The sequence below is a fragment of the Pelophylax lessonae genome (genome assembly GCF_965119305.1).
Source record: "Pelophylax lessonae genome assembly, chromosome: 4".
Taxonomy (NCBI): domain Eukaryota; kingdom Metazoa; phylum Chordata; class Amphibia; order Anura; family Ranidae; genus Pelophylax; species Pelophylax lessonae.
Window position 1 is genome coordinate 502,145,729 of NC_138771.1, and position 15,989 is coordinate 502,161,717.

The 15,989-nt window shown below is 45.3% G+C and overlaps 1 protein-coding gene across 1 annotated transcript in view; it reads left to right on the forward strand.

Moving 5' to 3' along the window:
* The window catches only part of TMTC1 (transmembrane O-mannosyltransferase targeting cadherins 1), a 100,626-nt gene that overhangs the window by 27,349 nt on the left and 57,288 nt on the right, over window positions 1-15,989 (forward strand). The window contains exons 3-5 of the mRNA XM_082253149.1: window positions 3,675-3,852; window positions 8,038-8,111; window positions 14,589-14,765. Coding sequence (XP_082109275.1) covers window positions 3,675-3,852; window positions 8,038-8,111; window positions 14,589-14,765 — 429 coding nt within the window. The remainder of the gene's footprint in view (window positions 1-3,674; window positions 3,853-8,037; window positions 8,112-14,588; window positions 14,766-15,989) is intronic.

Genomic DNA, 15,989 nt, shown 5'->3' on the forward strand with positions numbered 1-15,989 from the left:
TCCGCCTGCCGAATCGCGGTAACATCGCACAAAATAAATCACGGGACGCATTATGCTCCAAAGAAGCTCTTGTACTTTTTTGGGCGTAATGCGTCCCGCGATTTTTTTTTGCGCGATGTTACCGCGATTCGGCAGGCGGAAATCGCGGCAACATCGCTCAGCGTTTGGGGGCTATTGCAAATCAACGGGCAACGCACAGGCGTCCCGCGATTTGCAATAATCTCCGGATCGCGAGCGGAACCGCGGCGGTTCTGCCCGCGATCCATACGCTGACATGTGAACGGAGCCTAAAGCCCCGTACACACGTAGTGATTGTCGGCCGTAAATATTCGGCTGCCGAACGATCTGCCGATTGTCGGCTTGTTAGTATGATGCTTCCGACAACCGACAGCGACTTTTCGGCCGAACAGAATCTGTTGTGCAGGCATTTAAATTTTTGTTGGCCAACACCAAAACGGCCGATTGTTCGCCAGTCAGTACAGGATTCGGCCGACAAACAGCCGATTAGCAAGACTGGGCATGCTCAGAAAAGAAAAAAGACAAGGAAAGTTAACCATCACATGACATCACTTCTGCAGTCGACTGTTGTTGGCCGACAAAATTCATGTGCAGTCTTTTGCAGTTTTCAGCCGACAGGACAGCACTGGACAAAAGACGGCCGATCGTTCGGCCGACATTCGGGACGTGTGTACGAGGCTTAACTCTTTCCAATGGAGACCCAATGCCTACCACTATCAGATGTCCCTCTACAGGTATACGTTGCTTTTGGACCTTTGGAAGATGATGGGATATGGGTACAACTGGTTTATCCATGAATAAAAAAATCAATTGTCCTTCAATCCATTACTCCCATATCACCACCACCCTCCAAAAGTTGTAGCAACATCTATTGTATAGACTGTGGGGTCAGAGCTGAGCAACCTGTATGTAATGGTATCATTTAACTGTCTAAGTGCCTCTAAGCATCCAGTACTACTGTTCCATCTTTATCCGCCTGACGGATTATAATATCCTTCCTATATTTTAAGGCCTGTAGGGCCAGATATTCTGCCTTATTTAAAATAAATTTGGTGGAGTGTGTGTGTGTGACTCAGATTTCTCCTTCAGCTTGTCGAGCTTCTTCTCTACAACAAACTGAAAGAAGTCAGCTGCTTAACTTCTAGCCTGGACAGGATAGAAATATCTATCCCCAGTAGAAATAAAGCTGTTGTCAATGCCATACAACCCTTTAGTTGATTCAAATTGTAAATGCTCAAGGGTGGATATTGCACTTAGGCTGTTAAACAAAAAATGAACAATCGTCTGATTGGATAATGTATGGGGTAGTATCTTCTTCCATTGTCTCCTGCAAAAAAATTTTCTTTAACATGGGATTTTCAATAAACCCATTAATATCCAAAATAGTGGACAGAACGTCAAAGGACAGACCTTTGGATAAGAGGGAGAGCTCACTTTCAGACAATGTCACAGATGATAAATTAAGCACATTAACAGTATGTAGTCCTTGGGTTTCCTCGTTCTCTTGGAATATTTACTGTAGCTTTGCTGCTTTTCTGCTTGTCCTGCCACGTCCCATTCTTTTTTTCTTTCCGTCTGATTTTGTTTGGTGCCCGGAAGTTTGTGGAGGATACACAGGAGAATCTTATTTTGAAAAGACTGATTCAACCGAGCTGTGAGATGTGTTCTGGGATCTGGTCTTCCCCTGGTGGTTCCAATTGATTTTAATTAAGATTGTACCGCCCAATTAAGATTGTACCGCCCAATTAAGATTGTACCGCCCCTGGTCACAGGGGTTGTGTGCCTCTATATAAATTTGATTTTATTACATTTTTTGTTCGCTATGAGAAAGGCTTAGGCTGAGACACTTTACAATTTCCAAGATGTTGTAACTGCTTCAGTGCAAAAATAAAATTTCATAAGAAGGAGCAATCGTGTGCCAGCTTTTGATCTCCATGGGTTATATCAGGTTGAGGTCAGGACTCTGTGCAGGCCAGTCAAGTTCCTTCACCCTAAACTCGCTCATCTATGTCTTTATGGACCTTGCTTTGTGCACTGGTCCAAATCATTTCATGGGGGGGGGGGGGGGATTATGGTGTGGGATTGTTTTTCAGGGGTTGGGCTTGGCCTCTTAGTTCCAGTGAATGGAACTCTTGAAGTGATTGTAAAGGTTCGTTTTTTTCTTTTTAAATAATAAACATGATATACTTGCCTGCTCTGTTCAAGGATTTGCACAGAGCAGCCCCGATCCTCCTCTTCTGGGGTGCCTCGGTGTCGCTTCTGGCTCCTCCTCTTCATCAGGTACCCCCACAGAGAGACGCTTTCCATGGGCTCACCCGTGGGGTTGCGCTCACGAGGCCTGCTGCTGCATCCATTGACACAGACAGCAGGACTCTGCCCCACTCCCATGTCACTGGATTTGATTGACAGCAGCAGAAGCCAATGGCTCCTGCTGCAATCAATTTATCCAATAAGGACCCAAGACAGCTGCTGAATCTGCTGGGCTCATGCTTGTCGCTAGAACGATTGGGTTCAGGTAAGAAAAAGGGGGGCTAAGGGGGGCAGGTTAAGCAGAAAAGGTTTTTCACCTCAATGCATAGAATGCATTAAAGTGGAGTTCTGGCCTATTTTGCAACTTTAGTGATTCCTGGAGTGCTCGCTATGCTGATCAACAATTGGGCATTTTCAATTTTTTCGGGGGTCCCTTACCTTATTTTCAGGGCATTTTTGATTGTACTTCCTCCTTCTCCCTCCTCTGTGGCCACGGCCACCGACATCACTTCCGCCTTTGCATTGCATCCTGGGAGCTGTTTGTCATCACTCCCAGGAGGCTGGAATCAGGAAGAACTCCCAGAACACTCCCTGGAATCAGGAAGAAGGACAAAGCAGATTACACTGTGGCTTCAGATGCCCACGACTAAGATGGAGGGGCCCAGACAGCGTTTTTAAAAGTAAGATTTTGACTAAAATCCAATACTGTACACCTTGTAAGTATGAGAATAGCGGTTCTGTAAAGGGTGAGGGATTAGTATTATAGGGGTATTTTTAGTTAAAAAATGTATTTGAGGCCGGAAATCCGCTTTATTAAGGTAAAAAACCTTGAAACTTTACAACTTGTTTTAGGCGTCAGCATGCTAAGACATTTTGGCCAATTTCATACTCCCAACTTTGTGGGAACAGTTTGGGGATGGCCCCTTCCTGTTCCAACACAACTGCGTACCAGCGCTCAAAGCAAGGTCCATAAAGACATAGATGAGGGAGTTTGGGGTGGAGGAACTTAACTGGCCTGCAGAGTCCTGACCTCAACCCGATAGAACACCTTTGGGGTGAATTAGAGCGGAGACTGCGAGCCAGGCCTTCTCGTCCAACATCAATGCCTGACCTCATAAATGTGCTTCTGGAAGAATAGTTAAACATTCCCATAGTCATGCTCCTGAACCTTGTGGACAGCCTTCCCAGAAAAGTTGAAGCTGTTATAGCTGCAAAGGGTGGGCCAACTAAATATTGAACCCTACGGACTAAGACTGGGATGCCATTAAAGTTCATATGTGTGTAAAGGCAGGCCTCCCAATACTTTTGACAATTTAGTGTATATGGATTAGTAAGCTGTAATGTATTATATTTTTTTTCTTGAGTTTAGATACATTTTAACATTTTTTTCTTTTCTCCTGTTACAGGATGAATGTATATTTATGGGGTCTGGATCCCTTCTATTTCCATATGATGAATGTCGTGTTACACTGCCTGGTCAGCTCCTTGCTCTGCTATGTGTGCAGTCAGACTGTATTTGAAGACCGCAGACTGGCATTGGGCACATCACTCCTATTCGCTGTGCACCCAGTTCACACAGAGGCTGTAAGAGTCTTTTATATAGATGTTTATTTGCCATGCTCCCTCAACACTGCATTTGTCTTTTGAAGTGCTGAATCTAATCCATGTATAAACTCCATGTCAATGTCAGAGTTTACACAGGGCTAAGGACCTGTTTCCTTCCTCCATGCGACAATGTTTGTGCCCGACAATTTACTTCTCAGGCTTGACATTGTATCCACAGAGTAAGGAAAATAGGTTTCATGATACATTGTAACAGGAGCCTAGGGGTAAAAGGAGGAGGCAGAATGCAATTCTAATGCTGGCCATACACCTGCTGAAAAATCGTTCGAAAATCTGTCATTTGGTCCAATCGTCCGTTTTTCCTGCAGTTAATGGGCACAAATAGAAAATCGTTTTCAACTTTTCAGAGCCGAAAAATCAAAGGAACAGTTTTGAAAATCTGCTGGCCGATCGATAAACGAACGATAAATTGAAAGGTTAATGTGTTTCTCGGCCGACCTGTTTGCACAGGTATATGTTAAAGTAATAATGGAGAAAAAGGTGTGCGAACCAATGTAAATGAGTGTACTGTGATAAATATAAAATGGAAAGGAATATGTAACAAAGTTACAAAAGTGCGCTAATATGTGAACAAGAGAACAATCTGAAATAAAGTCTTTTTCATCCAAAGAAAGGTGTTCCCAAGGTGATACATGCAGGAAAACCAACTGATGAATGATGGGTGATATGGAATAGGTGAATTAACCTCTTACCAAAAAGCAATCCATAAACGTGACTTGGAGCAAAAATACAATCTTGTGATAACACCCAGTGATGTGAATGGACTCTTACCACAACTGAGAGAGAATGGAGCATGTACTGTGGTACCAGGGAATCCAATAGATCAGCCAGATACGATGGAGTCTCAAGTGGGATGGATGGATCAACAGAGCTTCCCAGTTATGGGGGTCTGGAGGCTTCCAGAGGTAGGGATGCCAACACGGAGACCGCAATAAAAGAGGAAGGGACTAATAGTGCATTACCCACGGTTTATTAAATCAGTAAAGGTTAAAAACACTAACATTCTTCCAAAGTGGTAGACAGCGAATACTCAAACAAAAGTCACGGTCGCCTGCAGTGCGATCCGAGACATACAGCAGCATGGCTGGCTCCCCCTGACGCGTTTCTACTGATAAGTCGGCTTCTGGGACTGGAGCTGTACTAGAAGCCGACTTATCAGTAGAAACGCGTCGGGGGGAGCCAGCCATGCTACTGTATGTCTCGGATCACACTGCAGGCGACTGTGACTTTTGTTTGAGTATTCACTGTCTACCACTTCGGATGTATGTAAGTGTTTTTTACCTTTACTGATATAATAAACCGTGGGTAATGCACTATTAGTCCCTTCCTCTTTTATTGCGGTCTCCGTGTTGGCATCCCTACCTCTGGAAGCCTCCAGACCCCCATAACTGGGAAGCTCTGTTGATCCATCCATCCCCATTGAGACTCCATCGTATCTGGCTGATCTATTGGATTCCCTGGTACCACAGTACATGCTCCATTCTCTCTCAGTTGTGGTAAGAGTCCATTCACATCACTGGGTGTTATCACAAGATTGTATTTTTGCTCCAAGTCACGTTTATGGATTGCTTTGTGGTAAGAGGTTAATTTACATGTTCCATTTCACCCATCATTCATCAGTTGGTTTTCCTGCATGTATCACCTTGGGAACACCTTTCTTTGGATGAAAAAGACTTTATTTCAGATTGTTGATTAATTTTGATTTTTTATTTAATTATGGACATTTTGTTAGTGTTCTCTTGTTCACATATTAGCGCACTTTTGTAACTTCGTTACATATTCCTTTCCACTAGGTATATGTGACAAACTGAATTCATTTATGTCCATTGAATGATTTATCGATCGAAATTCGGTCATTACATGATGGCACGATCGTCTGCTCTCAGGGCAGATCTTTCGTTTTTCGAAAATGAGTTTGCCCGATATTTCGGCTAGTGTATGGCCAGCATTAGACATGATCACCAGTGTTCATTTTGGCATCACATTTTGATTTAGTTTTAGTTATAGTCGTTTGACTAAAATGCCATTTCAGTTTTAGTCCCAATTTAGTCATATGCAACTGATTTAGTTTTAGTCATAGTCTTTGACTAAAATGCCATTTTAGTTTTAGTCCCATTTTAGTCATCGTATTTTAGTCGAATCTCCAGTACATTTTAGTCGAAAAAAATAATTTTAGTCAACTAAAATCGAATGTGTTTAGTTAAATTGAATGCATTATTTAAGCATTTATATAGAATTACTCATTATATACTCCTGGAATGGCAATGGCATATACATGTACTTGAGACTCCTTTTGAATGCCAAGAACATACTCACAAACATGAAGAGTAAAATCGCATAAAACAAAGTCCACCTCAATGCGGAAAGGGCATATCCCTTTGTTGAGTGGTCCCAACAAAGGAATATTCCCTTTTCCACATTGAGGTGGACTTGTTTTAATGCGATTTTACTCTTCATGTTTGTGAGTATTTTTTTGCCATTCAAAATACATTTTTAAGGTGTCCAAGGCTAATTTTGAAAATGTATACTTTATTTGCATAAGAACAGGGCCGGTGCTTCCACTAGGCAAACTAGGCAGCAGCCTAGGGCGCATTGCAACCTAGGGGCGCAGCCATGAGTCGGCACTCTCTGTCCATCATGAATGATCCTTGTGAGCTGAGGGGAGGGGGCGGCAGTGGGGGAGGAAGCATGGACAGAGGAAGATGCCAGGTGTCTGGGGCAGTGGCTGAACTACCAGGCCCTGGCTTTCCACCACTGTTGGGGGAGGGGGGGCCCAAGAGGCAGGAAGGGAGCCCACAGGAGTGCTGCCTGCATGATGATCCTCTTTGGCTGGAGCTGAGTGGTGTAAACCCTGGGCAGGAAGTGACTCTCTGCAATGAGCTGGTGGGCAGCCGTTCATTTCCCTGGGTCGGTATTAAGCAGGAAGAGGAGAAAAGCTGAACCTGACCCCAATCTTGGCACTGGAGGGCGGCACCTTTACTGGAGCAGAAACGATGAGGCACCGAAATGGTCTGAGGAGGTTGGGGATTAGGGACGTGCGGAGCTCTCTGACTGCTGCTTCTCCCTTCACCAGGAGCCTGTGGTGAGCACTGTGGTCCAGGAGAGGAGCATCCTAGGAGAAGGAATCAGCAGGATCATGGTGAAGGAGGGCAGAGTGCGGGCCACTCTCTTCATACCGCCCAGTGAGTGTCCCCAGAACAGGGGATCAGGGTCCCTGGGTGTGACATAGAGGTTCCGTGGTGTGAAAGGGAATCAGGGTCACCAGGTGTGCCATGGGGGATAGGGGTCACCGGGTGTAAGGGTTTCGGGGTCACCAGGTGTGCCATGAGGAATTGGGGTCCCTGGGTGTGCCATGGGGGATTGAGGTCCCCAGGTGTGACATGGAGGAACATCAGGGTCCCCAGGTGTGACATGGAAAAACATCAGGGTCTCCGGGTATGACATGGAGGATCATCAGGGTCCCTTGGTGTGGCATAGAGGGACATTAGGGTCCCCAGGTGTGACATGGAGGAATATGGGGGTCACTGGGTATGACAGCATAACATAGAGGAGCCATCAGATCAGGGTCACTGGGTATGACATAGAGGAGTTTTTAACCCCTTCCCTTTTAAATTTTTATTTTTTTTGGGGGGGGGGCGCAAGTAGCTTGTCTTGCCTAGGGCGTAAAATAGTCTAGCACCGGCCCTGCATAAGAATATACGAAAAACAATACTTTGTCCGGTACATTCTCCCCTGTACTGCGACGCAACGCATAAATACACTACATTACAATACATTTACAAATAAATACATTCAAATAATGCACTAGGTGCTTGCGCCTCCTTTCTTTTGTGTTTTCAGTCTTTAGAGTTTCCCATCTGAGTAGAGCAGCACGCCTACAATTCCCATTAGAGTGAGCGCTTGGGTCATTTAGTAGTTACATATTGCCAATGATACACTGTAACAGGGTAGTAGGAGTAGAAGACAATGGAGAAAACTCAACACCAAATCCCTGTCCTGACAGCTGAGTTACTCTGAAAGCAGCCAGTGCAGGGTACAGAGAACAAAAACTTCCTCTCAGGTTACAGTTCTGACACTGAGTCTAAAATAAAGAATGACTCAATTCACATACGCCTCTGATCAGCATTTTTTCTGGTTCCCACGCAGGTGGCGGGGATTGTGGGAAGAGCGGATGTCTTAGCTTGTCTGCTGTTTCTCCTGGCATTTCTCTCATATGTAAGGTATGTGTTCTATGTGAACCTGGGTATATTCATAGGACACCTTTTATGTTGCCAATAATACATTGTAACATAAGTGAAGGGGAAGAACAAAGCCCTATTCTTGAACTCAATTGCTAACAAGTGAATGACATAGAAGTCAGCCAATACCTTGTGAGGAGAAGAATAGTGCTCTTGTCTGAGGTTACATTTTGCCAATGATACATTGGCATTGATTTACTAAAACTGGAGAGTGCATTATCTGGTGAAGCTCTTTGCAGAAACCAATCAGGCCAGTTGTATTAAGTGTGGTCGGCGGCCTGCGGTCTGTCCGAATGTCCTGACCGGCCGGTATTAACATAGCGGCAGGTAGCAGTGTGACCGCTGTATGGGGGTGCCAGACTGATTTGCCTCCTGGACCCTGCCCTCTGGCCCAATTCGCCCCATAAGATTGGCCCCCACTGCTTGCGCTCCATTTTTAATGTAGCGCCAGTCTTATGGACTGGACTGAGCCGGGTGGCAGGGTCTAGGAGGCAAATCGGTCTGGCGCCCCCATAGAGTAGACACATTGCTGCCAGTATGATAATACTGGCCGGCGGCCGATGACTGGCCTGACGTTTGGACAGACCAGCGGCCGCACTTAATACAACGGGCAGCCACCAATACTAGTAAGTGTGGCACTGGCAGCAGGTCTTAGCAGCCTAATGATCAGCCTACCCTCCTCTTTTATAGTCTTCTGGATGAGAAGTAAAGCTGGAACACATACTTTTTTTGCTCATGGTTTTTGCAACCTGCGGATTTGTCTTAGGTTTTTCTCTATAGGTACATTTTAATGCCAGTTAATCCTGTTTTTTTTTATTTTTTAACCAATTTTATTGTAATTAAACATACACAGGTAAAAGATCTTTCAGTCTGTGTGTTGACATATTTTGGGGTCATTTTTTGCCTAAAGTCCTATTACTTTGACTATTAAACGGGTTTGAAAATGTCACATGACCACCTTCAAATGAAACTGTAGTTGGGCAGGTCCCCATCTCCAGTGTTCCTCCCGGGATAAGTGGCACTGACAGCCAAGAGCGGTACCTGTGTTGTCAGATCAGCATTGTATGTCCAATAATCCACAAATATGGATTGAGCCCAACCCTATCTGCTGGCCCAATGTGATGTCATTTAGGGTTTTTTTAGCAGGTGAATATGGGCACTTCCACCACTGGAAGTGCTTTTGTTATCGCTTAGCACTGGCATTTGTTCTGACATCAGTATGAGACGTTTCAGTGACCATTCAGAATTCATTGACAGGTGCACTTGAACTCCTTCTGACCTGCATTTACCTGTGCTTAAAGTGGAGTTCCGGGCACAGAAATGATTTTTCAATAAACATACCCCCAGGACAGTCAGGGCTAGTACATTCCACAATGGCTAGCCTCTGATCTGTACGGTTCACACTTACCTTTTAGAAGAAATACTTACTTATAAAATTTCTTCCACAGCGTTTCCATCTCTCTTGTGGGCAGCTGAAGCCGGCGCGGTCCTCTTCGGCGTCTTCTTCCGCGTCTTCTTCTCCCAGAATGCGCCTGCACCGGCCCCTCTCGTCACTTCCGGTGCGGCGCCGCATTCCTCCACAGCTTCTGGGCATGCCCAGAAGCTGTTTAGCAGGGGAATGCGGCGTCGCCCGGAAGTGACGAGCGGGGCCGGTGCCGTCGCATTGATTCCTGGGAGCGATGACGTTCAGCTCCCAGGAATCAGTGCAAGCCAGGAAGTGACGGCGGAGCCGCGGCGCTGAGGGAGGAAGTGAAGACTAGGTGAGTATATTCGATCTTCAATTACAAGGTGAGTTTTTTAAAAAAAAAACCTAACTATCCAATTCCTTTTCAGGTGAAGGGGAACAAGCGGACGGGCACAAAAAAAAGATATCGATTTTGTGCCCGTAACTCCGCTTTAATGCAGATTTTGCATTCTGATAGACTTCCATAAGTATGAAAAAACAGGAATATCGGCGCAAGCATGAATAAATAAATGGATGGAAATAAATAAAAGCAGCTGACACCAAGGTAAAAAATATGTAAAACCCAATGTAAAACTGATAGTGAAAAGTGCAGCGCTAAAACAATAAGACAATAAAAACATCAATGGATAAATGAAAAGTCTATGAATGGCACGCAGTAGTCTTGTAAAAGTATAAGTATGGAAAACCTACTTGAAGCAAGTAAAAGCCTCTCAACACAGCTTAGGGTCCATTCATACCAGCTGCTGCATTGGTGAAGCCTAAAGAGGAAGGGGTGTGGTTTGCAGATGACAGGGGGGTATTAAACAGGAAGGGGCGTGGCCTTGTCAGGAAGGGGTTGGTCATATTTAAATTAGGGAATGCACGAGTTTGGTCAGGCCTAGGGCAGCACTAAACCTAAATACACCAGTGGGTCGGTGGGAGATGGAGCGGTATTGAGTGGATGCCGAACGGAGCGGTATCACCCGGGTATCACTTATGGCAAGTGTGTGAGAGATACTGATCTGCCAGCAGATCTGCTAATGTGAAATTGCTTACAGTCAGGTCCATAGATATTGGGACATCGACACAATTCTAATCTTTTTGACAAACAAGATGTGCTTTAACTGCAGACTTTCAGCTTTAATTTGAGGGTATTTACATCCAAATCAGATGAAAGATGTAGGAATTACAACAGTTTGTATATGTGCCTCCCACTTTTTAAGGGACCAAAAGTAATGGGACAGATAAACAATCATAAATCAAACTTTCACTTTTTAATACTTGGTTGTAGTCCTTTGTAGTCAAATACAGCCTGAAGTCTGGAACGCATAGACATCACCAGACGCTGGGTTTCATCCCTGGTGATGCTCTGCCAGGCCTCTACTGCAACTGTTGGGTGAAAACCTACAGGTGGTCAGCCGAACTCCCATAGAGGACAGCGGGGATCTGACAGCTCCGTCTCTGCACACAGAGCGCAGATGGAGCTTTCATCCGCCTGCCCAGCGGGGATCAAAACGGACTCCGTCGGGCGCACCACCCGTTTGAAAGGGGCCTTAGTCTTTAAGAGGTTAAACTGCCCTCGCAAATTCATTCCTTTGATCTGAAAGAAGGAAATGATACATTGTAAAATATTGTGTTTCTAAAACAGCCTAAACAATGTTGATAAACATTTGCCAGAAGCTCTATTTTTTTTTTACAGCTGTGAGTGAGCAGAGAACAGCTCTGTAAGTTCCGGTGTTGCGTCGGATAATGCCTCCCGTCAGATAGTGCATCCGACGGACTGACGTCACTGCAGCTGACTGCTCAGATCAGCTGTGCTGGCGGTGACGACACTGACATGCGCAGTTTGTCGGATGCACTATCTGACGGTAGATAGAGAGCGGAGGAGGGGAGAGAATCTAATGTCAGATTCTGCCTCGCTCTCTGCACATCTATCGGGACGGATCGGATTACAGTGCAGTACAATCTGAATGTACATATAATCCGCTGTACATTTATCACCCTACGGCTGATAAAAATTTAGGGTCTCGGGGACCTTTGGGCTCGGAGCAGCGACGAGCCAAAGTGGACCAAGTTTCCCCATAGATGCCAATATTCAATCCCGAGTGTCTCCGGGTAAAGTTTCTGGGTTTTCCCCGTCACTTTGTGGAGCTGTCCCGGGCGAACCATACGGCTGATAAAAATTTGGGGTCTCGGAGATGCAAGGGCTCGGAGTAGTGACCCCGAGAACCGGCCCTCCCCTGCCATAGACTTCAATGTTAATCCCGGTCACCACGCGGTGAGCTCGCGGTTAGGGTACGGTCCCTTTGGGGTGCTGTCACGGGCGAGCCATAGGTCGTGTCTGCTACAAAAAAAATATGGTAGGTAGCCAGGGCCCTCAGGTATATCTGGAAAAAATTTGGGGTCTCAGGGACCTTTGGGCTAGGAGCAGCGACGTGCCAAAGTGGACCAAGTTTCCCCATAGACTTCAATGTTAAATCCACACATGCGCAGATCGCAACGATTCTTCCCGCAGCCTTCAGTCGAAGAGTGCATCCGACGGACTGCGCATGCGTCAACCCCAGCTAATGACGTCAACCCAAGCTGAGCGGAGCAGTCAGCTGGAGTGACGTCATTTACCGCGCATGCGCAGTCCGTCGGATGCACTATCCGACGGAAGGCACTATCCGGCAAGACACCGGTTCACATTTCCTCGATGCGGGAACGCTGCGAATATACAGCGTGTTCCCACATCGCATCCGCATCCCTGGCAGTTCACACTGCCATATGCGATATGCAGGGGGTGTCAATTAAAAGTTAATGACACCCCCAGTTGAGATTGCATATTACAGTGTGATCTGCAAGTTCGCACAGAATCAGATCACACTAGTGTGAACCACCATGCGATCCGATTCTGCTGCGGATTAAAAAAAGGGTCATGTACGTGTTTTAGTGCGATTGCGGTGCAAATTCAGCCATACAAACTGTATGGCTGAAATTTGCACTGCACAGAGATCGCATGTAATTTTAGGAGCAGTGCGCTCCGAATTACATGCGATCTCGCACAAATGTGAACCGGCACTAAGAATCAAGGATGTGCCATTTTAGGATAGTGAGGGGGGGGGGGCTAAATCGTGATTTTTTTTAACAATTATTCATGCAGCTCTATCCCATTGCGGACATTTCCCTTCACTTCCTGTCCCATAGCCAAACAGGAAGTTAGAGGAAATCCCTGCAAATTAAGGGAATTCCTTGGGGGCCCCCAGATCACCAGAACTAGTGTCCGCATTGGAAGATTTCCCCTCTATTACCTTTCTGGAGAAAACCCAAAATCTGGGATTTTCTTATACTTTCACTTTCAATAATAATGGTAAACAGGACAAATAGAGATAACGAATCTCCTTAACGGGGGCACAGACAACAATAAAAAAATGGCAGGTATTCTAATCCACCTACACTCTATCCAAAACGAAAAAAAAAAGTTTTGCCTTTAGTTATACTTTAATTCAACAAGCTTAAAGTGCTTCTTCCCCCAAAACCTAATATTCCTGATATGTGCCTGCTTTACCATGTACTTGTATGAGAAAGTATATGGTTCTCTTTATATGCTTACTTTGTGTGACATCCCTGGTGTTCCTGCCAGTCCCTCTGCTTTTCTAATAAAAACTGACCACACTAAGCAGGATAACACATCATGGTCAGTTCTCTAGCTATTCTGGGAACTCAGTGTATTCTCTTATTCTCTTCCAATGATGATGGTGCTGCTGCTTCTCCTCCCCCAACTCTTATGCAGCTAATAACAGAGGGAATTTGATCACTTAAAAAAAGGGAAAAAGGGTATTTATAATGTATTTCTATATCTATACAAAAATGTTTTGCCTTTTATTTCTGTTTGAAACTAAATGGGTTGTTTCACAAGGTGATCATTTACAAATACTTGATGTTAGACGCTAATTGGCTACCATGCACAGCTGCACCAAATTTAGCTCTCTCCAGTTTTAGTAAATCAACCCCATTGCAACAGAAGCAAAAGAGAAAAAGGAGGAGAACACAGATCTATTCTTGGATTGAATCACTAAAAGTGAATGACATGTCATGAGAAGGGCAGTCTTCTTATCCAAGGTTACCTGTTGCTAATGATATACAATCAAAATTCACATTATTATTATTATCATTATTCAGGATTTATATAGCGCCAATAGTTTGCGCAGCGCTTTACAATATAAAAAGGGAGGCATAACAGTTACAATACAATAAAATACAAGAGGAGACGGCCCTGCTCAGAAGAGCTTACAATCTAATGAGGTGGGGTAGGTGTTACAAGAAGTTGTAACTGTGGGAAATGAGCTGATGGAAGAGGTCAAAGATTAGTTGGCGGTGTGATAGGCTTCCCTGAAGAGATGAGTTTTCAGGGATTGCCTGGAGGCAGCTTAAGAAGGCGGTTGAGGTAGAGCGTTGAGGTAGAGCGTTGAGGTAGAGCGTTCCAGAGGATGGGAGAGGCTCTGGAGAATTCCTGGAGACAAGCATGGGAGGAGGAGACAAGGGAGCTTCAGAGTAGGAGGTCTTGAGAGGAGCGGAGAGGACGGTTTGGGTGATAGCTGGAGACAAGATTGGTGATGTAGCTCGGGGCAGAATTGTAAATGGCTTTGTTATGGTTATTATTTTGAATTTATTTGCTGGGCAATCGGGAGCCAGTGTAGGGATTGACAGAGAGGGGAGGCAGACACTGAGCGGTTGGTAAGGTGGATAAGCCTGGCAGCAGCATTCATGATAGACTGAAGAGAGGATAGCCTATGGAGAGGTAGGCCTATGAGAAGGGAGTTGCAATAGTCGAGGCAAGAGATAACGAGGCAGTGAATGAGTAGCTTGGTGGTTTCAGTTGGTAAAAAGGGGCGAATTTAAAGGTTGTTACGGAGGTGAAGTCTACATTGAGAATGATAATAAAGTGGTTACAATAGGATGCAGCCCCCGTACCGGGTCATTGTATTCAGGACTATATCTTGTATGCATCTGCCATGTACAACTTGTTGTTCCAGGAGTGTGGATACAGATGTGGCTGCAGACCATTTCCCCAGTACAAGATCACCTCTCCTCCTACTGCTCAGTCTACTACTGGGCACTTGTGCCATGCTGGTGAAGGAGACAGGAATTACAGTCTTCGGTGTGTGTTTGGTGTATGACCTCCAGGTCTTGTGCCTGCGTAGAATGAAAAGGTTTGTTCAGCATTTATTTCTGCACAATAGTTTTCTCACCTCTAGCTCTACCAGTTTCAACCCAGTTTAATAATATCTTCGTTCTTCAACTGGGTCGTTCCTAAAATATGTGGGGCTGCCAATGCTACCTGCTTCTGAAACTGTACTTACCTGGCAATTTATGCTTATCCTCAGGCTTCAGGACTTTATATTACTGAACTATAACACATATGCAGGTCAGGAGTTCTGAATCCCCTTGTTGCCTGCTTGGTGTGGGTCAGTGACTGAGAGGGCATCATTGCCAAAGGATGGACATGACTGACAGACACCCAACATTTTAAGATGCAGGCTGTTAGAAGTCCTGGCTACTGTGTCAGTAGCTCAGATAGTGTTCAGGCCAAAGGATCAGCATGGCAACCAGTCACTTAGCATTTTCAGGAAGAAGTCAGTGATGACAGCATGTGTGTTTATCTCGGCGCAAGGGTGTTGAGGCTTTGTGCTGACAATACACACAGAGATTTTGGGAGGTGATGTGCAGTCATTTTAATCAACAGGATGTCTGAAATAATCAGTTTAATAAAAACTGTGTAACCACTTTTAATGAGGTTTATTAAAAAATATGAAAATCCCCCATATCTTTTGCCCCATTTGTTTCAGATTGTTTGATACACCATACATTTGTTTTGACAACAATTGGGACCTATTCGCATCAATACACTGTGATAATGCAGGGTAAAACAGATGTGACAGCAACATGTAATGTGTATGTACCATGTAGGGCCAGGGCAAGGGGTGGGCAGGAGGGACGGCTGCCCTGGGCACTGTGGTATTATGTGAGATTCGGGGGCACCACAAGGAGATTGGGGGGGTATTTGTGTTGGGAGGGAGAATTGGGGGGGGGGTGGCAAGGGGTAAGAATTGTTTTAGGAGGGGAAATTTGGGGAGGTGTGCTAGGAGTGCTGATTTGGGGGAAGGGAGATGAGGGAAGAAGATTTGTGCTAGGATTGGGGGATTTGGGGGGTTTGTGCTACATATGGTAATATGGTGGTGGTGGGGGGGGGGATTGTCCTAGAAGTGAAAAGTGAAAGATTTTTTCGGATAGGGATTTGTGCTAGTTGGAATGGTTGGGGGGCATTTGTACTAGGAGGGGATATTTGAGGGGGGGGGGGATTGTGCTAGGATGGGAACCAAGGGTGGGGAATTTGTGCTTAGAGGGGGATTTGGAGTGGGGGGGGGGGTTGTGTT